At 42.7% G+C, this 20,942-nt stretch overlaps 1 protein-coding gene across 4 annotated transcripts in view; it reads left to right on the forward strand.

The window, feature by feature from the left end:
* The window catches only part of shank2b (SH3 and multiple ankyrin repeat domains 2b), a 153,528-nt gene that overhangs the window by 92,226 nt on the left and 40,360 nt on the right, over positions 1–20,942 (forward strand). For all 4 annotated transcript variants that reach the window (XM_026377669.1, XM_026377666.1, XM_026377667.1 and 1 more), the window contains exons 12-16: positions 3,255–3,394; positions 5,129–5,242; positions 10,287–10,368; positions 15,604–15,686; positions 17,686–17,810. In XM_026377669.1, the coding sequence (XP_026233454.1) occupies positions 3,255–3,394; positions 5,129–5,242; positions 10,287–10,368; positions 15,604–15,686; positions 17,686–17,810 (544 nt within the window). The remainder of the gene's footprint in view (positions 1–3,254; positions 3,395–5,128; positions 5,243–10,286; positions 10,369–15,603; positions 15,687–17,685; positions 17,811–20,942) is intronic.

Genomic DNA, 20,942 nt, shown 5'->3' on the forward strand with positions numbered 1-20,942 from the left:
GTGTCCCACTGTCTCACTGCTGCTTCAGGGGCTCCTCTTGTTATTTGCTGCTTGTCTGTAGCTTTTTGAAGGAAGATGCAGAGTAACGTTTTCTTAGCTCTGAGATTAAATATTCCTTATAACAGATTATGAAATGATGTTAAACCATCAGAGAATCATTATCAAACTCAGCAGTTTAGCCTGTTTTGGAACATTGTTTTGGTTTTCAGACACACATCTCTGATCTCCTCGTCCTCTTTCCAGCCTCAGCAGCCGACTGTTGTCACTGAAGAGCCTTTGATGAAGCCAGTGTACACTAGCTGTCCAGCAACAAACAGCACACGTGATAACCTAGATCAGTTATTACACCTTACATATATTGATGAAGTAATCTGTCTCTGTCTTTATCATATCTGTCTTATCATGTGCATTAAAAACTGCATTAACACCTTTTTTCTTTCCACATTCAGATACATTACATTTTAATACCAGGTGCGAACGCGGTCAGTCGTTTTCACTTGAGAAAATCTTACCTGGCGCAAAATATACAATGTGAGGTTAGAAATGTCAAGTTTGCGGCACTTGTGTTTGCACTGTAATGTTTCAGTCCCACCTGTCTCTTTCTCTCCTCTGTCTTTCTCTCCTTGTCTCGGGTGATCATCCAATAATAGCACAAATTATGCACAGCTGGTATTAATCAACACTGTCTAATTAGCACCTCAAAGCCACCTGGGTAATTGCCAAAAAAGAAAAAAAGCATGAGGGAAAACATGGCTGACGGTTTCTCCATCCCCGCCGCTTCCTGCTGATGCTGTAGGATGGTTTCAGTTTCATCTGAAGTGGCTTGGTGGGAAATATTTCTCCCCCATGATTACACCAACAAGTTCAGATTTAGAACGGTCCCACAGCAGCGATGGAGGATGACTTTTCCAAAAGAACCTTTTATTAGTTGTGTCAAAATTAGCAGCATGAGTGTGTAAATTCCTAGTGAAATTTGAAGTTTCACTGAACAGGGGGACGCCACTCAATAATGTGGCGTTATGCAGGTTCTGGTGGTTTGTTTTGTTTACCGTGCTTTTTTGAGCCTTCTCGGCTGTTTAAGTGCATTTGCTGGAGTACTGTGTGGTCTTTAATGTGAATACTATTGATTGCACCTCAGTATTTTGAATAGGAAATGATCCAGTAAGTGATGATCATTCAGAGCTACACTGAACATTCTTGTCACTATTGATGGTTTTGTCGGGTAGAGGCCGTGTGTGAGGGCCACTGGATGTATGTTGTCTTTGATAGATTTTCCTCTTAGGTTCACTGATCACAATAAGTAACCAGCAGAGCAACAGGTCGTGTCATGTTGGGGCTTTAAAGTGTAATTGTTAAATTACTGTTTATTGATCATATTCTGTTCATTTCAGCCGCATCATCTCTGCATAGGAATCAGGTTAAAGTAACCTCTAGAAAGCATCACTGGAGTTTTGTAGCTGCTGAACCTGGTAATAGTGAGAGTTCCTAGAGTCCAGCAGACTTTAGTTTTGTGGCCCCTGGGGTGTCCGTAATCACCAACTCAAACTGAAGCTGTAACTCGTAGCTGAAAACAGGCGCGATGCACAGTGAACTTGCCAAACTCTCACATTTCAACCTGCTCAGGCTGCACCGTTGCAGTTTTTGTCCGTGGCTTTCCCTTGGAAAATGTGCTAGTGTAGTCTCACTAGGTATTGAATGGGGTTAGCTCTCCAAAGGCCCATGAAGGTTTGAGGAGGAACTCAGTCTACAGGACAAGGTGACCCACTTACTTGAAAAAAACATTTCCTTCCTCTCTCTCAATCCCTCGCTCCTGCACTCCATTTCCTGCTCTCTCTTTAATCTCCTAGTTTTTCCTTCACTATCTCTGTGTCGTCTTAACTCTTTGCCTATGACAGAGTAAATGCATGGATAAAAACACTAAACAGTTGATATCAGATGTATTAAAAACCTTCTTTTTCTCAGCCTCATATAAAAACTTTTTGTTTTATATGTTTTGAAAATTTGAAGTAGTTCATCAATATCTGATGTTTGCATCTGTTTAGTTTGACATTTTTCATCATTTACCAGTCAGAAATATATTTTTATATATTTAAATATATATCAGTTTTTCTCAGCCTTTAGGTTTTTAATCTAATTATTAACACGGGATTTTTAAAGGAAAAAGAAAGTGATGTTTTTGTTATTATTATTTTACTGGTTGGTAAAATGTCACACAGTTCCTCACTGTCAAATAAAATACTCACATTTTTGCTTCTGGGTCTCAGTCATGTTTTCCCAGATTTATCGTTCCATCTTTTGTGGTAAGTGTTTCTACAGAGATTGACCACTAAGTGGCGCTACACTATCACATGAGGTAAATCTGCACCACTGTTCTCTCTGTGATCACATCTGAGCTCTGCGGTGGATTAGGGACTGATGGAGATCACTCCTGTCTGTTGTTTTACATACAACCATATAAATCTGTGTTTTCAGAATTAGTCTCTGCACCTTCTCAATGTTCCTTTAAAACACTCGTGACATTTTAAGCATCATAATTTAGCATCTGATATTATCCTAAGTCCTGAGTAGCTCTCTGTGTGGTTAGAGCTCTGTGGGTCAGAACAAGCCCATATTCTGCCCCAATTACTGCTGCGAGTCACGTGTCTGATGTCGTCTAAATATATCCTCTGCACAAGTGGTCTGTGTGCGTGCACGCGTGGGTCTGTGCATATTCACATACATGAATACAGTGAGCACTGTGTGTGTCTACTGTATAACAGCCCCTGCTGCTTATGCTTATTTGGGGAAACTCATAATGTTTCTGTTTCACTTTAAGTTCTTGTCTTTGAGTAGCAACTTTAAAATGTCGTTGACCTTTAAACCTTGAATGTTTTTCAGATTTCTTCCTAAGTAGCTTTTAACACTGACTCTTGAATTCATATAGCTGCTGCAGAGTTCATCTGTATTACAGCAATATTATAATGTACTTTTTACAACATCGTGATATGAAATGGGAATTTCCACATGACCTACGAGTGCGTATCTTCATAGCTTGTGTACTGTAACCACCTCATGAACTTTATTGCTACTTTAAATAAAGTTCCAGTGTTTAAGATTAATGCAGCTGCAGGTTTGACAGGTTTTCTGTAGCACGCCACCACTAACTACGACTTTACAAGCTCCATGAAATTCTCCACAGGACTACTGAAAGACGTGTTTCTGTTGATGTCTAGAAACGTTCTACTTTGACTGGTATCTTTTTCTCTCTCTGTCAGTCCCAGCAGTCATGGTGAGACAATAGGCACCAGAAGGAAGTTGTACAGCGCAGTTCCAGGGAGACATTTCGTGGCGGTTCGTCCTTACACTGCCCAGGCCGAGGGGGAGATCAACCTCTACAAGAACGACAGGGTCAAAGGTTGGTTGCTTGTTTTTGTCTACTTGTGTTCTGGGGTAATATTTTCATTAGTGATGTGGCCACAAGCAGAGTCCCTGACTTCACCTCCGGAGTAACAGTGTCAGTGATACAGACGTACTGCAGGAGCACTGCGGCATGTGTAATGCTCCATCCAATCCAGTATAAGTGTGTAAAATACTGATGTACACACAGAAAAAGTAAAAGTACATTTGAATGTTGAAGTTTTCTTATCAAAGGTGCAAAAGTAAAATATACCTTTCACAACACTTAGTTTCAAATAGTTTTAGTCATGTTGCAGCTGATAGAGATTGAACCTCTTTTATTTATTTCACATACTGTAGAGTAACTTAACTTCATTTTTATGGATTTATTACACGAATCTGCAAAGTACAAGAACTTAAACTGTCAAATAAAAGCTCTGAAATATTCTGGAGTAACATACAGTACAGTACTGCAGTAAATGTATTTGGTTACATTGCACCATTGACCCCCAGCCGGAGACAAAAAGCTTGATTTTCCTCTGTTAAAGGATAAACTATGAATATCAAAAAGCAAAAAGCTAATAAAAGGTGCTGATTTTTGCTGCTTCATCTTATAATTGTGTTTGAAAATGAGACAACTGGAAATCAAACTGCAAATTACCATATGTGATCAAAAAGACTCCCTGGGCTCTGCAGGGTCTAAATACAGAAGCCAAGTAAAGTCAGCCTCTTCCTCTGCAGACATGCACTATTTCAGACCCACTGCAGGTCTGGGGATTCAAGCAGGACCTAAACCAAAAACAGATTAAACCACTTTTCAAGTGTGAGTGGAAGACTGATGATCTTATGTCATTAGCGCTGTTGATTTTTTAAATTATTTTTAAAAACCAAACCATAATCTCAGTTATTTAAATAGAGGGGCTGTAATGCTACAGTCAACCAGCTGATACAGTCCACGTTACACAGGGGACTCACAGAAAGTCACCAACTTCAATCCACATCGTTTCATTTTGAATCCTAGTGAAGAGAAGTTTCCAAAGATACAGACTGTTCCTGGTACATCTGATGGCCATAAAGACAGGGGAGTGTTGGGTGTGCATATTTTACTCCGCTGCAGTGCAGATATGGAATAAGATAATGCAGAATATACTGTATGTATGATACATAATTAGCTAAAACACGGTTTTCATCATTCCAATATTTTAAACATTTAGTGTAAAATAGACTGAGGAGCTCTTTAACCAGCACATGTAAGTGTAAAACTGGACTGAAGGATAAAAACAAAGGTCTGAACATCTTCACACAAGCTGATTTTGGATTTCTAGTGAGGAACATTTGTGTCACACTATCAGAGATTATCCACATTTGAGGCATCACTTGAGACCTCCTGCCATTCTCTCTGTTAATGGATGACATTTAATCACAGCGACTACTAAAAGTCAGCTTTTGTTAATAATGCGTTAATAACCCAGCTCCCTGATAAATATGTCACAGTCACGTTATTGTGTTACAGTGTTTTAAGAACCCAACAGTTGCTCATGTTCCTGGGTATCGTCAGCCTCTGTTTTGATGTGTATGAGCAGACATCATCTTCCTCACTGTTGTAATACTTACTATTCAAATGTGACATTTAAATTAAGTGCTTTAAATCACACAGATCTCTGGTGACACCGTTCTGCTTTTGCCTTTTGTGCTGTAAAACCAATGTCATTTTTCACTTTCCCAACTCCCACTCCGTCTCCCCTTGGTCCAGTTCTGAGCATCGGAGAGGGGGGCTTCTGGGAAGGCAGCGCTCGCGGCCAGGTGGGCTGGTTTCCAGCCGATTGTGTGGAGGAGATCCCGGCCAAGGCCACCGAGGAGAGGAGCTGTAAGTCCGATCACTTGGGGCTGCGTGGCGGTGGGACACTGACTTATGTAGGACACTCACTGTTTGCCATCACCCAGTTTTGTGGAGAGAGAGGGGAGCATGCACAGAACAGAAGCTAAGGCTAAACGATGCAGCTTCCTGAGGCAGAGTAATGGCACGTGGCTTCTTTCTCTCCAGTGCATGAGCTGCATGTGTCTCTGCTTCTCTGTCTGCCTCCCTCTCAGTCTCTTTCCATCTCCCCAGGCCGTGGTGCACGAAGCTAAGCGCTACATTGCCCTGCTAACTCAGCTGTGCTCTGATGTCCTCTGGGTGCAAACTAATGAACATATCACGCCATGCTCCATCCCCCATAAACATCACGTTTCCTTGTCCCAGCGTTCTCTCTTGCTGTTGCCAAGCCCTTTGTGCTGTGCTCGTAGTGAGTGAGGACTGTGAGACCTCCCCCCTCTGCATCCACTGTCTTTCTTTTTACCATGATCTTTTTCCTTCACTGGTATTCTGTTCACTGACAGTGTTTAATTATTGACATTATCAACATTAAGCACTGTGGTACTGGAGTCAACTCACTAAACCCACCCATTCTTTTAGTCTTCCCTGCTCTTAGGAGTGTGTCTGCAATGATGGAGGCTGATAGGGTGCAACTTGTTCTCCTCTCTCTGGGTGTTTGCCTTCTTCTGGGTGGCTTATTTTAAAATCTAACCCAAGGCCACTGGCACAGGGAGCTCCTCTCACACTGTGCCATATCCAAATCGCCCCCAGGCCTGCCTGCAAAGCAAGGCTGTCAGAAAATGGGAGCACAGTATGGTGGCTCGCAAAGACCCATTCAAAAGCAGCCTTAGCCAATGCCACAGGCCTCGCATGTGTGTGTGCTGCAATTAGACGGGCTGTGAATGGCCTGCAAACCTAACAGTTGTGGCTGATTGGGGAAATAGCAAGCAACTGAGAAATACATTTCAGCAAAGTGATTACTGCCTGATAGAAGGTCGCGAGAGTGGACGTTTGGAGTCAGAGTGTGAGTCCAGCGTTTATCTGTCTTTTAATCATTCATAGCATCTGGTATCTTGCATGAACTGTTTACAGAAATACTCATGAGTGCAATAATAAACAGACATTACAGTCTGAAGTCTTCTGTATCTCATACAGTACTGTGCAGTCTTAGGCACTGTTACATTCTTCTTTGGTTTGGCAGTGCTGTTATAACTATAAACCTATTTATATTGTAGTCACTGATTAGAATACAGCTAGTGTACACAGGACATATGTTCACAGTGATAAAAAACACAAACATATCAGAATAAACATGTTTGTTTTAACATTATGTGACTAAAGTGTAAGTGTAATAAGTGTAACCTCTGTAGAGGAATCTGGAAAGGTCAAGGACAAAAACAGAAGTGGAAGATCTGAAGAGAAATTTCCCAGAGTTTCTTCTTTGAGAGATCAGAAGTCCAGCAAGGACCTGGTTCAGCATCGGGCAGCTTCATATGGATTCAAGTTGGTCCTTCTGCAGCCTAAAGAAGCTGGACCAGAAATGTTTTTTTGTGGAAAGGCGAAAACCAAGAAACCACTTTTTGTGTTTTTAATGTTAAAAAAAAAAACAGAAATAAATACTGGTCATCGTTCATAAAAGAACAAAGCAAATGGTGCCAAAGACTTTTGCACAGTACTGGGTTTTGGGTTTTACTTGATCATCCCTTCAACACATGCAGACACACACACACTCATGGTGGTTTAATGTAAACATCTTTAGTTTCTGACTCTTCTAAATAACTAGATATAACACAGTAGGACACACACCTGCCAGGTAAGAAGGTAAAACAGGGAGCACTAACCTCTCAGTGCCAAAAAAACAATCTCTGCAGATTTAGATGAATGCTTTTTTGTGTATTGAGCTGATAGTGACCCCTCAACCTCACTGAACTCATCCAAAGGAGCCTTACAGCAGTACCTGGTTCTCTGACTCAGTATTTTATCCTGTTTGTGAATTAGAGTGGATTAGTGAAGCTGAAATTAAAAGACAAAGACTAATGAGTTTCATCATTATGGCAGAACAATTTTAAAGAGATTGAAAGTATTTATAAGATTCTCTAGAAATACTTTGTCAAATACTATGTTTGTTCCTGGTGGCAGGGAAAGCTGCCATCACAAAGTATGATCAGTGGCAGATTCATTTGCTAACCTGAGACACACTGACTCATCACGGTCAATAGAAACAGAAATATCCTCAACTAAAACTTTACTGTGAAGGTCTGTGGAAAGAAAATAAACCTAATTAAATTCTCACATCTGACACAGAACCACAAAAGGATGAACAGCACATCATTGAGTGTTTCTGTGCTGTATTCACTCATCATCAAAAGAGATGAGCAGGTAAGAACTGGACGACTTGGACACATCTGTTTGGACTGTAACCATCATACAGAGCTTTAAAGTCAATCATACAGACAATCATAAACTACACTTAGAAATCCAGAGGTGGCTTCAGCTGATCTTTATTTGATTCCAATAGTAGTTTGCTGTTTGACCTGTGCCTCCTTCTCTATGTGCACAGTTTATGTAGCAGTGCTCCACACATCCGGCCAACCCCAGTTTGATTCCCAAGCACAAACTGAAATGTCCAAACCCGACCCCCTAAAAACAGCACCTTCATGCATGTGCAGCTGTTGCTCAAAGTAGAATTTTTGGTCAAATATTTCAAAAAAGCTTTGTTTCACCTGATCCTGTGGTGGCTGTTGATCAGGAGGTAGAGCTGCAGCCACCACAGGATCAGTGCTTCGATTATAACGCTTAAGTTCCTAACTAAACCTCTTTAAATGTTATGACAGTCCATCCAACAGTTGCTAAAATATGTCCAATTGGACAGACACGGAGGACTGATGGTCTGACTTTACTGGAGCTATGGTTAAATAAATGTGATGAATAAAATCAGCAGGAAACACTGATACACTGACAGGAACAACATCTTTGGATATAACGATGAAACGACATAGTCCGGGTGAAACACAGCTCTAACTCAACAAAACAACGCCAAGCCATGCATTAGTGTTCCAGTGACAGCTGATCCAGCTGTGCAGCACCTCTCACCGTAGGTAATGGTGTTGTTTCACAGCCAGACTGGACTGAGTGGTGTCCCATTTGGCAAATATGTGTGGCATCAATTCCTCTCATGTCATTCTCACATCTCTCCCTCGCGCATGGTGAGATGTGAGTGAAAGAAGGAGGGAAAAATAAAGACTTGGAAGGAGCCAGATGCCCAATGGAATCACACACACACACACACACACACACACACACACACACACACAGTTACAGTACAAACAGCTGACAGAACAAAGACGGAGTACTGTGCATATTTTCACACAGTGCACAAGTATGAATACTTGATGTTACACATTCAGTTATGCTTATACACACACACACACACACACACACACACACACACACACAGTGCACCGTCTCTATTGATCTGTGACCATAGAAACCAGCTGGCCGCAGTCAGACAGCAGTTGCTATGGAGTGTTACTGTGTTATGGATCTTTTCTCTTTTTCTGTCGCTCCATTCCTTTTTTTTTTTTTTACACATATACATAAGAATTTTCTTCCTCCCGTCTTCTTTTCTGTAAGCTGTTACCATTTTTTAATCTCTCATCAGTCGGTCATTTAACTTCCAGCCACAACCTCCCTTCTCCAATCTGACACTGTGGACAGAGAATCAGAGGGCAGAAAAAATGTTCCTGCAAAGATGACAAGATCTAAGCCGGATCAGAGGAGATGGAGTTTCTGTGAAAGTGTGACAGCTGGTGTAAGAGAGTATGTGAAGGAAAGGAGAGCGAGTGAGAGAAAGGGAGGAGGAGACGGCAGAGCTGAATAGGACAAACAAATGAGGCGGACTAACACTGCAGGAATCTTCACTCTGGAGGTCGTGTGTGTCAAACATACGAAGTCAGATCTCGTTTAATACTCCATAACTTCTGTAATGAAAACACATATGTAGTTTAATGACACTGCACATTTCCACACAGCAAATAAAAACAGAAGCCAAATGAGAACAGAAACAGTTTTAAGAGACTTCATAAAAAATAATGTCTGACCAACATTCATCTTGTTTGTCCTCATCAGAGAATTGTTTCATTTGTTCTTCATCTCACGTTTTTTTGGCACAAAACACTTTTATGAGCGACCAGCCGCAGGTACTTGTTTCCAGGTAAAAGGTTTTGATAAAATTACTACACACTAGGTAACCAGCACCAAACACTCTCCACCCTTCTCTACTGATTCTACTTCTTCTCTTTACATAAAGCCTGTGTTAGGTACTGCTGTGTCTGTCTGTGGATCAGCAGGTAGAGCTGATTGTCCACCACCCACAGGAGCTCTGGTTTGATTTCTGGACAGATGCTTGAAGTGACACACATTTACCTGATGAGGACCTCTAGTGGCTGTGAGAGTATTGGACTTTTAGTGCTGAACATCTCTGTGAGGGGATGTCAATAGCTGGACTTTGTGTGTTTCCTCATATCCGACAAAGTCGACACTGATCTCTCGATATCATACTCGGGTTTTCCTCTACCCTTAACCGAGCTGTTGGTTAAACACTTATATAAAACTCTCTCCATGTACAGCAGGTTCGTTTTTGAGGACCAGATGTTAATTTTTAAAAAGGTCATTGTCAAATCATTCTTGAGAATAATCTCACTCAACATTCTCTTTCTAGCATCTTGCCACAGTTCACATCACGTAGTCCTTATTAGCACATTGTTTTTACCATGTCACGGTGTATGACGTCAAATGCTTAATCCATTCAAACATCTACGGTTTGCATTAAAAACTGTTTAACATGATATAGTTCACATGTCCTATCCAGTTATTGGTACTTCATCCTGACCCGGACTGAGGAACTGCCTCATGTTCAGCAGCATTTTAAAGTGTTTTTTACAGGTACAGGACGGGTTTTGTTCGTCCTATCAACACTGACTGATTTGTAATCCAGTATGTTGTTAGTCACAAATGGACGGTGGATATTGATCTATCTCATTCTGTGATTTGGCAGATTCCCGAGCCGACCGCGCTGACAGACGGAAACTCTTCAGACACTACACTGTGGGCTCCTACGACAGTTTTGATGCCTCCAGGTAAGAAGCACACAAACTGCAGAATTCATATGAAATCAATTTGTAAAACAAATGTTTAAGGGTTTTGATTGATTGGCCTTTTTCCATTTCAGGAGACTGTAGCATTTACAATCTCATTGAAATTGATGTCAATACAAAAGCTGCAGTTTGTCTTCGTATCACAATGTTTCGTGTACAATCTCTAATTAGCTTTTAACAGAAACCTTGTAGTGTTATTAAGAAAAGAAGATTTAAGATTGAACCGTGACCTCTGAACAAAGTGAAAAGTCCCGTCTAATGGTAGCTGACGTTGAATCCCAAGGTTCTCTCCATCTTCTGCACTTAAGTTATTCTGCTCCTGTCTGTTCTTCTCTGCTGTCACATCCACTTCAATACAAGCCTCATTAGAAATGAAGATAGATGTGTGCTGCTCTGTTTGTGTATGTGAGAGAGAGAAAGGCAGACCAGAGGCACATACCACTGGGAAGAGATCCTCCATCAGGAGCAAATTGTATTTAGATGAATCAATCGCACAGGTGAACCCAGCGTCCTTGTACAGACATGAATATGGAAGAGTTGTGGTTTGACTTGGATCACAGCAGGTCGGCCGTCCAACATCATCGGGCATGCAGCAGTTTTAACTCATACGTGGAAATGTGCAGCGGCACAGTTTCACAATATTAAATTGTCCTGGAATGATGTCCTTCCTCGGCCTGTGCTGGAGATACTGTAGCTGCTGAAAATCACAGAATTGTTATAGAAAATTAAATATTAGCAGATTTAAAAAAAGTAGTTTGTCATGTTGTAAATGCACAAATATCACTTCCACTGTTGGAACTCAATTCAATTCTACTCTATTGAATCATCTGTTGGGTTTTTATTTGAATTACACTCCTACATAAATAATGAAAACCATCTGATATATTTCAGTTGCTTGTTTATTTAAACAACAATTTTATTTCATAGAAAAATGTCAGAACAGAGAAGGAGATTGTTACTTAAGAGGTCAAGGAACTGATGCTTTATATTTCTGCATCCCTTCATTTTATAATCATTAATATACTTTCTGCCTAAAGTAGCCAAACATATATAAAACATTTCAAATTGGCAGCTGCAACATAAAACTTCTTCCATCGTGTTGGTGCATTAATACAAACTTTGCCTTTGATCGGATTCTACTGACAATACTGAAACACATTTAGTTAGGTACTTTTTTAAATGCAGGACTTGTATCAGAGTACTTTAACATTGCAGTAGTATTACATTTACTTAGATAAATGATCTGAAAGCCTCTCTCTTCTACATGTGGAAGTAAATTTCCCTTTTTGCATCCAAAGTGCTGCTTAAAGATATTTGTCAGTGTCACTTCTTGTCCTTTTTATCGTGAATCTAACCTTTACATGTTGACAGTCTTTCATCAGCTAATGGAAGGCTTTAACAAACTAATATAAGACGTTAATGCATCAGACAGCTGCCCAAGCCTAAAACAACACGGTGACTGAATTCTAGACTGATGCTGTCACTGCTGGAACATCATATAGCATCAAATTCACACACTCACACATGAGGAATGAACAATAACTAGTGGATGAAGCAGCTATTTGGTCCGTTTTAAAGGAATTAACACTAGTCTCTCTGAGTTCAAAAGGGACAAAATAACAGGAGAATGTGATGATAAGGCTGCGAAGGACACAGTGACTCCTTCCTCATTACTCTGCTGGATTTCCTCTGGCAGGAATCAGTGAACATGCTGGAAGGTGTTTTTCCAGTAAGTTTCCCATATGGGTCAAGGTGAACCATCTCTGCCGTCTCTCGCTCTTTGTAGCGACGAAGGCCGAATGTAAAAGACTAAAGACCCATGTGACATTAATGATCCAGGGGAAATCTTGGCTGGAAATGAAACTTTAACCTGGATATAGACGGAGCTGTGAGGGCTTCATTCTGTGCTTCTTCATGGAACAAACTGTGTCACAACTAATATTGTTCTCTGCTTCAGACGCCGCTGTGTTCGTTGTTTTGGAAAGCTGACTTTTCCAAGACACTCATGTCAAGTCTTCCCTTTGCTCTTTAAAGATTCATAAGTGTTTTTAACTGGCAGAGGGTGCCAGTAAATTTTGAATGAGACAGGAACTTTTCAGGTCTGAGGAAGGTAGCACCAACAAATGTTGAATGGTTCAGTAGCGTATTATAGAATCCAGATACATTCACAGCCATCTGTAGAACTACTGGGCATGTTCCATAAAATGACCAGGTCGCTCAGAGACGTCCTCACTGTCAAGTAAGGCAAGATCAAATAAATATAAAGGAGCAGCTAACTTTTACGTCCCGTCTATACTGAGCTCTTTGTAAGCCAGTTTCTAGTCTCACACCAGTCCACAAGACTTGTACTAGATATGCTTCAGTTAAAATCTGCTCCGCCTCCAACAGCTTGTGCTTTAGTCGTGCAATAAAGCAGAAAACGTAGCCTCAGGAGACGGGAGTTCGAGTCCATGGTGAAACAACTTTCTGTGGTTATTGTGACCATGGGGATGTTGTGTACGTGCTGCTACATATTTCATGCAATGTTAAGAAAGCAGCATTTTTTAAGACTTAAATCCCTCTGGGGTTTTTCCTCTATAATTCAACAAGATCTCCACTCAGCATTCTGAGACTTGCAATGTCATAAGATGCCTTCTGCCAAAGGGGCGCTCTTTCAACAAATCCTGATGTGGCTCCAATGACCAAGTGGAGACAAACGGCGTACTGTAAACGGTCATTTAGGTTGGAGGACACTGATGTTTTAGATGCACAGTTATCTACACACGTGCTGCATTTCTTTGGAACCCATTTAGCACTAACTTCTGTAGCCATAAAGACTGAAGGTTGACCTTTACATTAAGGTAATGGTTAGGAAGACCCCCTTTTCCATTACTCTCCAAATCAGACTTGTGGACAGACGGTCCCTCCTTGCTGACTGAAGCTGAAGCTGTAGGGAGGGAAGCCAGATGTGTATAAGGGCTTGATGACTGTCTCTTGCAACTGTGCCCTTGAGCCAGACCTCAGAACTCCAATGAAGTTCTGCATGGACAGCAGGAGGTGGCTGACAAAAAGGAAACTACTGGCATTGCATAGTGAACCTCTCTTCACAGCTATTAATACACTGCATACTCCCACGGTAGAGCCCATATTGAGGCAGCATGCTCCCTGGGGTAGGCCTGCACTTCATCCCATACAGCCTGTCGAGCAGCATGTCCCACATCCTGCATGCTCTGCTTTGTTTTCCTGAAGCAGCCTCAGTCTGTTGCACCCCCCCCTCATCCCTTGTTGAACAAGATGGCACCTTGGATAAACTGTCAAGCCCTTTTTCTGCACATTGTGGTGCACTGACCTATTGAAGCTGCCACCATGTCAGATGTGGGTGATCGAGGTGTGATTACCAGTGGCCGCCCACTACCGGCCACAGGGTGTGTGTTTGAGAGAGTGTGTAAGGGAATGCTGGGAGATAACCTTCAGTGTGTCAGCACTGCGGGCCTCCTTCCTCTCTCGACAGATTGCGTTGCTAAGGGAACTGTTGCTAGGATGGCAGTGGCGCCTCTCTCTCCTTCTTTATTTCCTCGTCTCTCTGTCTTTTTCTCTCTCTCATCCCACGTGTCCAGTGTGATGCTTGCACCTTGCTGAATGCTGCACCCTTACAGCAAACACCTCAGGCTACGGGAGAAAACTTGGCCTTTCCTCAGCTGCTTTTACGGTCGGTTCTGCTTCTTAACCCAGATGACTCTGATCACGCCACACCAGCCGGCCATGATTACTGCAGGAAATGAGAACTGGAGCGTACCATTTTACTCTTGCATATTCCTGAAAACGAAGACTAGTGGAGGAACAGCTCGTGGTTATCACATTTGGAGCTAAGCGGAAAATATCAGATTAGACAGCTTTCCCGTACAGAGGTGGCTTTATTTTGGAGTAGTCCTGCTGTGGTGGTAGAGAAACTCAGTCACCACATGGAGGATTGTTCAGAAGCACAGCTGCAAGAGTGTAGGTTAGAATAAGAAAGAAATAGTGCCATAGGTTTTCTCTAACATTCGAGCTGCAGTTGCAGGTTCACTGCACGTCTTCTGTCAGTAATGATGTAGAAACATGGAGGATTTCAGAAGATTATTGATCGTTTCAGTCACAAATAGGAAAGGTTGGATTTCCACCCAGGCTCACAGGACAACTGCTCCAGGTCTCCAGATGCCCAGTGTCCCCCTTAAGGCCAGATGATGGTGAAACTGACACAACGTAATTCCCCAGTGGAACACATTGTGACTAGATAATGAGTCTCTAGTTAAAACAAAAGTCTATTCAACATGTTTTCTTTAATATCCAGTGACCAGGTGATGGACACAAACAGTTCTGTAACACCACATCAGTCTGTCTTAGAGTTTTTTCAGAGTTTGGGGTGAACAGGACATTTCTAATGTAGTTTGATATAAAACAAATAAAACAAGCATGTTACACTGACCGGGAAACAAAAAGGAGAACAGCTGATCAGTAAGTGAGCCACACACCGGCCAAAGCCTGTGACACTCTGCTCACCCTGCTCCATCACCCACCTACTCCCCTCACTGTCTCTAACACCACACAGCCCCCCCCCCTCACCAACCAGTTGGTTCTGTGGCTGTGACTGCTCATCGCAGCGCGCACCTAGACATCCATCCACACCGAGACTCTGCTGCTCCCTCCTTCTCGCGCTCTCTCTCTCTCTCCAACCCCCCCACCACCACCGGCGCGCTTCAGCCTTGCTCCCTGCCTCATCATGAGACATTAGCTGCTATCACCACCAGCCTGATGTCGCTTTTTCTTGACGGCGCATCGCCCCCATCCCGCCGGCCGGAGCCTCCGCAGCAGCGGTGGGGGTAACCGAGTTGCCCGCTCCGCGTCTCCGCGCCGGAGAGGCGGCTGTCAGGGGGCGCGTCTCTGTCGTCGTAGTCTCCGTTTTCCTCTCTTTCTTTTTTCTCTTGGTGGTGGGGGTCGTCTCTTTTTTTGGAGATGCTGTCGCCGGGCTGCCGTGGCTGCTGTCACACAGTTTGATAAAGATAGAGGCCGGCGTGAGGAGGAGGAGGAGGAGGCAGCAGCGGTGGTGGTGGTGGGGTGGGGTCGGGGTTGCCCTGCCCTGCCCTGGCCGGACTAGCTCTCCTCCAGCACCATGAACCTCCACTCGGGCAGGGCGTCCGTGGCCATGCTGCGGATGATGGGCTGTGCTAACGGGCGCTCTGCTCGGCATCTGCTCCACAGTGACTGCGTGGTGGACGAGAAGACGGTGGTGCTCCAGAAGAAGGAGAATGAGGGATTTGGCTTCGTCCTGCGAGGGGCGAAAGGTAGGACGATTTCCTGACTTGTTGTGCTTTTACTGTCTGTTTACCCCCAGAATTGTCATCCACCCATGTGAACACAGCAGAACAGAGCATATGGTGCAGGTTTGTGCAGAGTCTGTGGAGTTTGTCTCATGTCTCCTCAGCCTGTGTGTGAGAATGCATGGAGTGATGCTGTAGCCCCCCCTCCACCAAAACTAGATTAAATACATGCAGAACTTCTGCTATTAAACGTGAATTTGAAAGAAACTTTGCTGTGACCCCCCCCCCCCCCCCCACACACACACACACACACACAGCTGGAGTGTCAGACACATAGTGGTGGTGTGTGTTGTCAGGAAAGCAGCTGATTCCAAACCACCCAACTAATAATTAGCCTGATTGTGTGTAAGATGCTTCACCCACCTTTCAGGGTGACATGAAATCTATGACATCACTAGTTAATCCAGAAAAGGCGTCACGTAAATGACGTGGAAGCTTCTTTGACAACAAATCTGCTTCGGGTTCGTGTGTACCTGCCTTGTACTTTTACCTCTTCCCACCACACATCACAAGTTGTTGTGATCCGAGGAGCCTATCCAGGCAGTTTGATATTTCACCAAGCATTTGGATTGGCTCTAAAAATAGCCAGTTTGAGCTGCTGCGTCGGTTTCTATGAGGATTCTCGACATGTCACAGTCCACGCTGCATTCCACAACTGTGCAGTGCGGTTCGGTTGGTCTCCACCACGGTTACTGTAGAGAGGTAAATATAGTACGTCGGTGTTCCTGTTTTTCAAGACACATGCAGAGAAAGGGGTGGAGGGGTGGAGGGCAGAGAAGAGGGACTGACATGGATGGAGAGGAAAGAGGGATTTGGCTTGAAAAACAAGAGGAATGTTCTAGTCATTCTGACACACACTGCTATCACCCCGGGGGAACTGACCCAGCTGAGCTTATCCTGCACGGGGGTGAACACACACACACACACACACACACAGAGGCATGCACGGATGCTCGAGCTGTCACATAAGCTTACATCCTCTTTTGCGCTCTGCATTTCTGCCCGTTTTCTACTCCCGGCCTGTCTCTCTCTCTGTCTCTGTCTCAGTGTCACACACACAGACAGGCGGACAATCATGTAAATACCCTCATAAAACCCTCGGACGTGCTCGCAGACGGTCTTCTGTCTTCCAGTAGCTGGATGAGTTATAGGAGGTGTCACTTGTCACCACTCGTTTCTCGCAGCCACAATGTTTTTTAACCTCCCCAAGAGCGAGCGAGAGAGGGAGGGTGGGCTGCAGCCATGTGTGGGGGGAATGGAGTGATAGTACAGGCTGGATGATGAGCTGTTGTTGAAAACCACTGCATTACAAAGATGACTAATAAAAGCAATGTTTGGTTTTAAATGTGCATGCAATCAACCTTTTATTCGTGGTGGTTTGAAGTGTTCTTAGGATCAGTAGTGCATTATCACTCCCTTTATTTTCATCAACTCCCTTCTAATCTCCTTAAACAGCAGCTTTGGCTTTTGAACTTCACTGCTGTTGTTACCTAGTAAAGTGGTTCCTGATGCAGGTTGGGAAACCCGCCTGCTCCACCCTGAAGTGAAGTGGCCCCAGTGTGGAAGCTAATGTTGCGTTTGCTCAGAGAAAACCTTCCATAATTCTGACTTCACACGTTAATTATTCATACATGATTATCCCCACTGCTTACCTTGGCGTCACACCTGAATGTAATGAGAGGCGAATTTACAGTCGGTGCCGTTAAAGTGTTAATATTATATGTATCACAGTTAATACTGGATTCTATGTAGGTAGATCAGGTGAATACAGCTGTGAACATTTTTATTGTTAACCCCTGTGGAAGTCTTTGTGCTAAGCTAGGCTAGGCTAAGCTCCAGCTCTGCCTTTATACTTTACACTAAGAAGTAAATACAAAGTCACTATTACACTTTTGTTGAATGTAGGTGTAAATGAAATGCATGCATAATAATTTAATGAATTAAATCCTTCTTTGCTGCACAGCGGATACACCCATTGAGGAGTTTACTCCCACACCTGCCTTCCCCGCCCTGCAGTACCTGGAGTCTGTGGATGAGGGAGGAGTAGCATGGCAGGCCGGACTCAGAACGGGGGACTTCCTAATAGAAGTAAGAGCTGCTCCACTTCTAACAACATTTTCCTTTTTTCTGTGTCGACAAATAGGCTGCAGAACCTGGCCCGGCATTTTCAGGTGAATGAGGAGAGAGCTGTTCTTTCTTGCTCATGGAATGTAATGAGAAATGGGTCCTTGGTAATGAACACTGATGAAGTGTGTTTCTGTTTTTGTTGGTAGATTGTTGCTTGTTATTTTGGTTATACAGGATGCTAAGATTATTTGTTGTGATAATTTTAAGCCAGTCTAGATAATGGTGCCAGCTGTGACATGGAGAACTTGCTGCCTTGGCCTGAATTCAAATGTCTGTAACCAAATATGTGGTGAGCTTTTTCTCATTTTCATGTGTTTGCTGGAGAAATGCACCAGAATGCGATTTTGTCATAATACCCTGCTGCATCTGAACAAGACCTCTCTTTATTTGACACCATTTTAGCAACCCGTCACTGTGAAATCATCGGTTTGCATGCAATTAGAGCAGCAGCTGACTCCTGCCACTTTTGATTAGGATAGTGACTAATGGATGGAAGAGAACATTTTAAAGTCTGCAGATTGTAGATGTTGTAATGGGATGAATGTGCTATTTAAGCTGTTTTTTCATGCACTACCTCCCAGTTAACAATTAACTCCAGAATCAGATTTATGCATTAAGTAGTATATTAGGTCAGGTCAGGGTTGCTCCTGATGTCATTGATGTAGCAGTGTGATGTGATTCAATATTATGGTTAATGTCTGACAGGCTAATTTGGTCTTTTGTAAGCAAGGGTGCAGGGTTATCCAACAAAACCAAAAGTTGTACTCCCAGGGGAAAACGTCATGTGATGAATGGTGGATGATGGGATGGAAAGTGGAGTTTTAACGGAGAAATCTGTATCGAGGGAAATAGTACAGTTGTCATTTGTGAGATATTGCAGTGAGGAGATATGCTCAGTTCATTCTGTTTCAGCACCAGGAACTGTCCACGCGTGACCTTTTCAACAGGCAGTAGAAGAGCAGGATCAGTTTTCTCTTCATATCAGACTATTGATTATTGATTATTACGTTTTGAATATGTGATGTTCATTCCACTGGGATTTAACACAATGTGCATTTTTCCAGTAGGGTTCATTTGTCTGGGGCCGTTTAATTTCAGTGGTTAGTCACGTTTTGCTCGTTGGCCTCTGTCCAGCTGTAGAGGCTGAACTGGGAGACGCTCACAAGCTGCTTTACATGTCAATCTGTACATAAGAGTTTCACTGCTGTGGAGTTACATCTCCCGGTCGTGAACTTTCACTCCAGAAGCTTTTGACCAATGGGGACGTGCCCCTGTAACTCACTCCTCATGAGACCTTGCCAGAACTGAAAGGGGAAAGTGGAGCAGCGTAACAGCCAAGTGGAAGTGGAGAATATTGTAATAGTAACTCTTGAAACTCTTGTACAGTATAATTTTTATTGCAGCTGTTGCTTTTGAAGTTATTTTTGGTTGCAAATGATTAATGTTTTCACCCAGTTAGATTTTTGAGAGATTTCATTCAGTATTACTCAAACAAATCTAATCCCATGCCCTTTTTCTAACTGTACTTGTCATGATTACTGTGTAGCCTGCACAAATTACACTGTGTTGTGTAAGCAGTTGCAGAATTTGATCTCATGGGGTTATCTTCCAAATGCCTCCATAGTGAGGATTTGTGTTTATCGAAATGACTTGAAATCATCTTTAGTGCTGCTGTGTGTTTTGCTAATGTGAGCCGGGCCTCTCACAGGAATGTTGCAGAATCATTACGAAAAAGTATCTGAGCGAACATCATGTGCTGAACTCTACTCCAGGAATCTCAGCCACTTATGTGTCCTTGCATATTACACGTTATATCACAGCTGCTGAGAAGAAACAGTGTCTATTTCAAGCTTTCACTGTTTCTGTTTGTGTAAGACTCCATAACAACTGTGTGTCTGTAAGCAGCGCTGCACTGGGGATTGGTTTATTTTGTGTTTCTGCTAAATGGAGCATCAAATGAGGAGAGCAGACTGTATCTGTGTCTGCAGCTCTTCCTCAATATGATAACAGCCGGCTCGCTCCTTATCTCTCATTTGTTTTATCTCAGATTTCTGTTGACCCTTTAATCATCAGTGTGCTTCATTCTCAAGTCAACACTGCAGAGTGTTTACAAGATGCTTTGAAGGGCTTGAACAGGTTTGACAAATTCACAGCTGCACGGCCTCAAGCTAGTTAGCCGTCATGTTCTGTAATACAGGAAATCAGACTCCAATCACTGGACTGTTTATATTGACCTTGTACTGCTCATTCAATATGAACATTTCCCAATTCGTTGGAGTAGTAGAGGACCGTTGCTGAGGCTGCGTTTTTGTATGTGTTATTCAAAAGTGCAGCTCCAACTGAAACTGCAGCGTCCACTGACAGAGCTCCCTTTAAAGGTGAATAGTTGAAACTCCTAGTGACCTCTGCTACTTCATCACATCACGTCCTCACTCCTTAGCTCTTCCCACTTACAATGCCAAGGAACGAAGCACAGATATGAAGCATGACAGAGGAACTGACACAACATGCATTTGCCAAATAGCACATCCTGTCTCAATCCAGCTCATTTTGAAGCAGCGCCAATTACTTACAGCACATTGCACAGCTGTCTCACCTGTCATCAGACTTATAATGGATCGTTCTGTTACAGTCGTTGCTGAGGGAGGGTGATGTACTAAAAGTTGTGGTGTCTGTAAAGTTTATTTATCTATTTATTTATTTATACGTAAGATATATAGAAGGAGATGTTTATGTATTAAAATGTTTGCAGGTCAGGTGGCTTGTAACCCTATTGAAGCTTTAACAGTGTTACATGACTAATAATTACAGATACAGACACATTAACACCAAAAAAATTAGCTCAAGAAAGCTCCAATCTTATAAAAGTAGAAAATGCACTAATGTGCAAGTTTCAATTAGAAAAGAAAACTCTGTATCTAAACAAGAAGTTGGCCACATTCATTTCTGAACATATGTAGACAGCATATGCTGCCTGGTAGAGTGTGTAAGTAACTTAATTAGTGTGAAGGAGATTTAGTGGCGTCTTTCGTACCAGAAACACTGAAACATTTTGAAGAATCGCACAAATGTTTTAATTTGTTTGTGGTGGAG

This window comes from Anabas testudineus, chromosome 3, assembly GCF_900324465.2.
Source record: "Anabas testudineus chromosome 3, fAnaTes1.2, whole genome shotgun sequence".
Classification (NCBI taxonomy): Eukaryota; Metazoa; Chordata; class Actinopteri; order Anabantiformes; family Anabantidae; genus Anabas; species Anabas testudineus.